Genomic DNA, 7,500 nt, shown 5'->3' with positions numbered 1-7,500 from the left:
ACTACTACTACTGCTACTACTACTGCTACTACTGCTACTGCTACTGCTACTGCTACTGCTACTGCTACTACTACTACTGCTACTGCTACTGCTGCTGCTGCTGCTGCTGCTGCTGCTGCTGCTGCTGCTGCTGCTGCTGCTGCTGCTACTGCTACTGCTACTACTGCTACTGCTACTGCTACTGCTACTGCTACTGCTACTGCTACTGCTACTACTACTGCTACTGCTACTGCTACTGCTACTACTACTACTACTGCTACTGCTGCTACTGCTGCTACTGCTGCTACTACTACTACTACTGCTACTACTACTACTACTACTGCTGCTACTGCTGCTACTACTACTACTACTACTACTACTACTACTGCTACTGCTACTACTACTGCTGCTGCTGCTACTACTACTACTACTACTACTACTACTACTACTACTACTGCTACTACTGCTACTACTACTGCTACTACTACATCCTGAAGCCCCGCCCCCTCTCACCTGGGAGGCGGACTTGTTCCCCAGGTGGGCGGAGACCTGCTGGAAGGTTCTCCAATTGGCTCCTCGCTGCTGACAGGAAGTCAGGATGGTCCGATCGTCATCTCTGGAACAACGGGATGAGGTCATTGTGTGTGTGTGTGTGTGACTGTGTGTGTGTGTGTGTGTGTGTGTGTGTGCGTGTGTGTGTGTGTGACTGTGTGTGTGTGTCTCACCGGGTCCAGGTGACGACTTTCTCTCTGGTCATCGGCACTGAAATGTTTGTGGCACAGGTCAGGTCCTCCTCCTCCTCCTCCTCCTCCTCCTCCTCCTCCAGCTCCTCCTCCAGCTCCTCCTCCACCTCTTTCTCCAGCTCCTCCTCCTCCTCCTCCACCTCCACCTTCTCCAGCTCCTCCTCCTCCTCCTCCACCTCCACCTCCTCTTTCTCCAGCTCCTCCTCCTGCGCCTCCTTCTCCTCTCCTCCTTGCTCCTCCTCCACTTCTTTCTCCTCCTTCTCCTCCTCCTTCCCCTGCTCTTCTTCCTCCCTCTCCTCCTCCACCTGCAGGCTGAGGTGAGGTGGACTGTGGGAGTTGGTTGCCATGGCAGCAGGTTGTGGGTGGAGCTGCAGGAAGAGGAGCTGCACCTCCTGCTGCAGGTGTGGGTGGAGCCTGAGCAGCGAGGACACCTGGACAGATGGGCACTGAGGTCACGGGGTCTGAATGAAGGTCAGTGAGCCGCAGGTCAAAGGTCACCGTCTACCTGCTGGACGACCTCGGGGGAGGGGGCGGAGCTTCTCTGCAGGGCTGACACCACCTGCTGGTAGAGGGTGGAGCTCCTTCCCAGGCTCCGCCCCAATCGCCATAGAAACTGACGGCTGCGCTCAAACATCTGCTGCTCGAACAGCTGCAGAGGAGAGAGGAGGAGGAGGAGGAGACAAGAGGAGGAGTGAGGAGGAGGAGTGAGGAGGAGTGAGAGGTCAGGAGGAGGAGGAGACAAGAGGAGGAGTGAGGAGGAGTGAGAGGTCAGGAGGAGGAGGAGACAAGAGGAGGAGTGAGGAGGAGTGAGAGGTCAGGAGGAGGAGGAGACAAGAGGAGGAGTCAGGAGGAGGAGGAGACAAGAGGAGGAGTCAGGAGGAGTGAGGAGACAAGAGGAGGAGTGAGGAGACAAGAGGAGGAGGAGAAGGAGGAGTGAGGAGACAAGAGGAGGAGTCAGGAGGAATGAGGAGACAAGAGGAGGAGTGAGAGGTCAGGATGAGGAGGAGTGAGGAGACAAGAGGAGGAGTGAGGAGGAGGAGGAGTGAGAGGTCAGGAATTGGAGGAGACAGGAGGAGAGAGGAGGAGACAGGAGTGAGGAGGAGGAGGAGACAAGGATGAGGAGGAGTGAGGAGGAGACAGGAGGAGGAGGAGACAGGAGGAGGAGGAGGAGACAGGAGGAGGAGGAGCCAGGAGGAGGAGGAGGAGACAGGAGCAGGAGGAGGAGACAGGAGGAGAAAGAGACAGGAGGAGGAGCCAGGAGGAGGAGGAGGAGACAGGAGGAGGAGGAGCCAGGAGGAGGAGGAGGAGACAGGAGCAGGAGGAGGAGACAGGAGGAGAAAGAGACAGGAGGAGGAGCCAGGAGGAGGAGGAGGAGACAGGAGCAGGAGGAGGAGACAGGAGGAGAAAGAGACAGGAGGAGGAGACAGGAGGAGAAAGAGACAGGAGGAGGAGCCAGGAGGAGGAGGAGGAGACAGGAGCAGGAGGAGGAGACAGGAGGAGAAAGAGACAGGAGGAGGAGACAGGAGGAGAAAGAGACAGGAGGAGGAGACAGGAGGAGACAGGAGGAGGAGGAGACAGGAGGAGGAGACAGGAGGAGACAGGAGGAGGAGGAGACAGGAGGAGGAGACAGGAGGAGGAGGAGACAGGAGGAGACAGGAGGAGGAGACAGGAGGAGACAGGAGGAGGAGGAGACAGGAGGAGGAGACAGGAGGAGACAGGAGGAGGAGACAGGAGGAGACAGGAGGAGAAGACAGGAGGAGGAGGAGACAGGAGGAGGTCAAGATCACCCGGTGCTCCTCACCAGGCCGCAGCGTTCAGCCTGACTGGACGTCAGAAAAGCAGCAAAGTCTCTCAGCAGGACAGGAAACGGTTCCAACATCGTCCTCAGGCGCTGGAACAGGTCCTCTGCAGAACCAGGACCCTCGGAGAACTGGTCCAGGACCTGGACCAGCTGGTCTCTGACCTCAGGACTCACCTGCAGGGCCTCGCTCACCTGCACAGGGAGTACAGGGAGTACATGGAGTACACAGAGAGTACAGGGAGTACACAGAGAGTACACAGGGAGTACATGGAGTACACAGGGAGTACATGGAGTACACAGAGAGTACACAGGGAGTACATGGAGTACACAGGGAGTACACAGGGAGAACACAGGGAGTACATGGAGTACACAGGGAGAACACAGGGAGTACATGGAGTACACAGAGAGTACACAGGGAGAACACATGGAGTACACAGAGAGTACAGGGAGTACACAGGGAGAACACAGGGAGTACATGGAGTACACAGAGAGTACAGGGAGAACACAGGGAGTACATGGAGTACACAGATAGTACATGGAGTACACAGGGAGTACATGGAGTACACAGAGAGTACACAGGGAGTACATGGAGTACACAGGGAGTACATGGAGTACACAGAGAGTACACAGGGAGTACATGGAGTACACAGGGAGTACACAGGGAGAACACAGGGAGTACATGGAGTACACAGGGAGAACACAGGGAGTACATGGAGTACACAGAGAGTACACAGGGAGTACATGGAGTACACAGGGAGTACATGGAGTACACAGAGAGTACACAGGGAGTACATGGAGTACACAGGGAGTACACAGGGAGAACACAGGGAGTACATGGAGTACACAGGGAGAACACAGGGAGTACATGGAGTACACAGAGAGTACACAGGGAGAACACATGGAGTACACAGAGAGTACAGGGAGTACACAGGGAGAACACAGGGAGTACATGGAGTACACAGAGAGTACAGGGAGAACACAGGGAGTACATGGAGTACACAGATAGTACATGGAGTACACAGGGAGTACATGGAGTACACAGAGAGTACACAGGGAGTACATGGAGTACACAGAGAGTACACAGGGAGTACATGGAGTACACAGAGAGTACACAGAGAGTACATGAGTACACAGGGAGTACACAGATAGTACATGGAGTACACAGAGAGTACACATCTCACCCGGTGCAGATAATCCTGAGCGAACTTCAGGTCCTCCGACTTCCTCTGGTCTTCTTCTTCATGCAGATCAACGCTTGATTGTCCTGCTGCACCTGAACGCCTCTCTGGACCCCCGTCACCTTCTTCACCTCCGTCACCTTGACCTCCATCACCTCCACCCCCGTCACCTCCATCCTCCTCTTCCTCCTCCCTGATGACATCATCGCCCGGAGGCGGGGTCTCTTCGGTCGTCCTCCTCCTCAGTCCAGCCAGAGTCTCAGAGTGCTTGGTGGTCCGGAGGCTGGTTGCCACGGAGACGGCGGTGCCAGGCGGGGGGAGGGGGAGGGGGAGGGGGAGGGGCCGGTGCAGCAGGACGAACCCGATGCGCTTGAAGTCCAGGTGGTCCGGGAGGCGGGCCGGGTAGCGGGACCCGGCCGGGAGGCTGCAGCTGCCAGAGGCGGAGCGCAGGAAGGTGAGGTGGCTCTGCCGGGCGCCGCCCTTCCTGCAGGGGGGCGGGGCCTTGGGGGCGGAGCCAGGAGGCCCGTGGCGGTGGTTGTCGTGGGCGATGGCGTGCTGGAGGACCGGGAGACTCCGCTGGAGGAGACAAAAGCCCGGGTCACTGACACGCCAACCCCCCCCCCCCCCCCCAACCTCTTGACGTACGACCTACCGCCAGCCACAGGGGGAGGAGCCGCTCCTCCCTCTCCACAGGGGGGCGCCACGCCGCCGGCGCCACGCACTGACAGACCACCGGCATCGGCCACAACACCCGCTGGTACCTGAAGGCCTGGGAGGAGGACCACAACCAGTCAGGGGGGGGGGGTGTGTGTGTGTGTGTGTGTGTGTGTGTGTGTGTGTGTGTGTGTGTGTGTGTGTGTGTGTGTGTGTGTGTGTGTGTGTGTGTGTGTGTGTCACCTTGACGACGTTGTCGGGGAAACCCGGTCTGCAGCACTGCAGGATCCTCCGTCTCACCTGGACCAGCGTCTTCCTCAGGAGGAACTGGGAAACCAGCTTGGGGGGGTCACATGACCCCTCCATGTTCCTGAGGCCGAGGACCAGCAGGCTGAGGACACACACACACACACACACACACACACACACACACACACACACACACACACACACACACACACACACACACACACACACACACACACACACACACACACACACACACACACACACACACACACACACACACACACACACACAGAAAAGGAAGTTAATGAGCTGATGGAGGAGCTTTTTGAAACGGTAACAACACATTCACTCTCTCACTCATTCACAGTGGTGACAGCAGGTGAAGGGTGAGGGTGAGGGTGAAGGGTGAGGGTGAAGGTGAAGGTGAGGGTGAGGGTGAAGGGTGAAGGGTGAAGGTGAGGGTGAGGGTGAAGGGTGAAGGGTGAAGGGTGAGGGTGAGGGTGAAGGGTGAGGGTGAGGGTGAGGGTGAGGGTGAGGGTGAAGGGTGAAGGGTGAAGGGTGAGGGTGAGGGTGAGGGTGAAGGGTGAGGGTGAGGGTGAAGGGTGAAGGTGAAGGTGAAGGTGAAGGTGAAGGTGAAGGTGAAGGTGAAGGTGAAGGGTGAGGGTGAGGGTGAGGGTGAAGGTGAGGGTGAGGGTGAGGGTGAAGGGTGAGGGTGAGGGTGAGGGTGAGGGTGAAGGGTGAGGGTGAGGGTGAAGGGTGACCCTCTGAGCCGTCCTACCAGTCCTCGGCTGCAGTGAAGGCGGCGGTCCTGCGGGGGCAGTAGAGGGCGGGGTCCAGGCTGGCGCAGGGCAGCAGCTCCGGGTGGAGGAAGACGGGCCGGGTGGAGAAGACCCAGGCCAGCTCGGCCGGCATGACGGGGAAACACCTGACTGGAGGCGGACGGCAGTGAGGTCACGGCCCCCGGAACGCGGCTCCCATGATGCACCGCTGCACTCACCGTGTCCGCGGGCGTCCAGCGGCCGCGGCTGCGTCTGGTAGCCGATGGGGCTGCGGAGCAGCTCCTGCAGCAGCTGCAGCGCCCCCTGCAGGTTGCCGGCCCTGAAGGCGCTCTGGAAGGCGGGGCGAGTCCCGGAGGCCAGGAGCTCCGCCCGCTGAGCCAGCACGTTCAGCTCCAGCTGGAGGAACACATGTCGCTATGGCAACGCCGGGGCACACATTGGTGTGTGTGTGTGTGTGTGTGTGTGTGTGTGTGTGAGAGAGTGTGTTACCAGGAACTGTCGGGTGGTCTCCGCTTCACTCTGCAGCTTAACCACCGGCGACGTCAGCAGGTGAGTCTGTGTCAGCAGCTGCACATGCTGGAGACGAGAGAGAAGACACAGGTGAGTACAGGTGAGTACAGGTGGGTACAGGTGAGCACAGGTGGGTACAGGTGAGCACAGGTGGGTACAGGTGAGCACAGGTGTGTACAGGTGAGCTCAGGTGTGTACAGGTGAGGACAGGTGAGTACAGGTGGGTGCAGGTGGGTACAGGTGGGTACAGGTGAGTACAGGGGAGTTCAGGTGTGTACAGGTGAGGACAGGTGAGTACAGGTGTGTACAGGTGGGTACAGGTGAGTACAGGTGGGTACAGGTGTGTACAGGTGAGCACAGGTGGGTACAGGTGAGCACAGGTGTGTACAGGTGAGCTCAGGTGTGTACAGGTGAGGACAGGTGAGTACAGGTGTGTACAGGTGAGTGCAGGTGTGTACAGGTGAGTACAGGTGTGTACAGGTGAGGACAGGTGAGTACAGGTGAGTACAGGTGTGTACAGGTGGGTGCAGGTGGGTACAGGTGGGTACAGGTGAGTACAGGGGAGTTCAGGTGTGTACAGGTGAGGACAGGTGAGTACAGGTGTGTACAGGTGTGTACAGGTGAGTACAGGTGGGTACAGGTGGGTACAGGTGAGTACAGGTGAGTACAGATGTGTACAGGTGAGTACAGATGAGTACAGGTGGGTACAGGTGAGTACAGGTGAGTACAGGTGAGTACAGGTGAGTACAGATGTGTACAGGTGAGTACAGGTGGGTACAGGTGAGTACAGGTGTGTACAGGTGAGTACAGGTGTGTACAGGTGAGTACAGGTGAGTACAGGTGTGTACAGGTGGGTACAGGTGAGTACAGGTGAGTACAGGTGAGTACAGGTGTGTACAGGTGGGTACAGGTGTGTACAGGTGAGTACAGGTGAGTACAGGTGTGTACAGGTGGGTACAGGTGGGTACAGGTGTGTACAGGTGAGTACAGGTGAGTACAGGTGTGTACAGGTGGGTACAGGTGGGTACAGGTGAGTACAGGTGAGTACCTGCTCTAGCTGGCGCTGCAGCTGCCTCTTCTGCTGGCCGCTGAGCTTCAGTGTGTGCGGTTCCACCTGCTGCGTGGCGCCGTTGGGTGTGTGAGTCTCCTTCCCTCTGAGGAACTGCAGCTGCTGCTTCACCGTACGGAGCTCCGCCATTGGTCCGTCGTCAGGCGGCGCTCTGTGGAGGAGACCTCAGTGACACCTCCACCAATCAGGGGAGACCTGTGTGTGTGTGTGTGTGTGTGTGTGTGTGTGTGTGTGTGTGTGCGTGTGTGTGTGTGTGTGTGTGTTGTGATGCATACGCAGCCGTGTGTGTCTGAACAGAGTGCGTCTCCTCCTGCAGCTCCTCCTCTTCCTCATGACCTTCATCGTCCACTTCCTGTCCCGCCAGGTCCTCCTTCAGCTGCAACACATCGAGTGAGAGAGTGAGAGAGTGAGCGAGTGAGTGAGTGAATGAGTGAGCGAGAGAGTGAATGAGGGAGAGTGAGAGTGAGTGAGTGGGCGAGTGAAGGAGTGAGTGAGTAAATGAGAAAGTGAGTGAGTGAAGGAGAGAGTGAGTGAGCTA

At 57.8% G+C, this 7,500-nt stretch overlaps 1 protein-coding gene across 1 annotated transcript in view; it reads right to left on the bottom strand.

The window, feature by feature from the left end:
- gon4la (gon-4 like a) overlaps positions 1–7,500 on the bottom strand; it is a 13,965-nt gene that overhangs the window by 464 nt on the left and 6,001 nt on the right. The window contains exons 13-24 of the mRNA XM_080515518.1: positions 7,238–7,338; positions 6,942–7,113; positions 5,873–5,959; positions 5,602–5,779; positions 5,383–5,533; positions 4,599–4,746; positions 4,354–4,470; positions 3,705–4,277; positions 2,524–2,715; positions 1,228–1,371; positions 705–1,153; positions 493–595 (exon numbers count right to left, since the gene is read on the bottom strand). Of these exons, the coding sequence (XP_080371644.1) occupies positions 493–595; positions 705–1,153; positions 1,228–1,371; positions 2,524–2,715; positions 3,705–4,277; positions 4,354–4,470; positions 4,599–4,746; positions 5,383–5,533; positions 5,602–5,779; positions 5,873–5,959; positions 6,942–7,113; positions 7,238–7,338 (2,415 nt within the window). The remainder of the gene's footprint in view (positions 1–492; positions 596–704; positions 1,154–1,227; positions 1,372–2,523; positions 2,716–3,704; positions 4,278–4,353; positions 4,471–4,598; positions 4,747–5,382; positions 5,534–5,601; positions 5,780–5,872; positions 5,960–6,941; positions 7,114–7,237; positions 7,339–7,500) is intronic.

This window comes from Blennius ocellaris, assembly GCF_963422515.1.
Source record: "Blennius ocellaris genome assembly, chromosome: 20".
NCBI classification, from domain to species: Eukaryota; Metazoa; Chordata; class Actinopteri; order Blenniiformes; family Blenniidae; genus Blennius; species Blennius ocellaris.
This window is presented reverse-complemented; position numbering and strand designations above follow the sequence as displayed.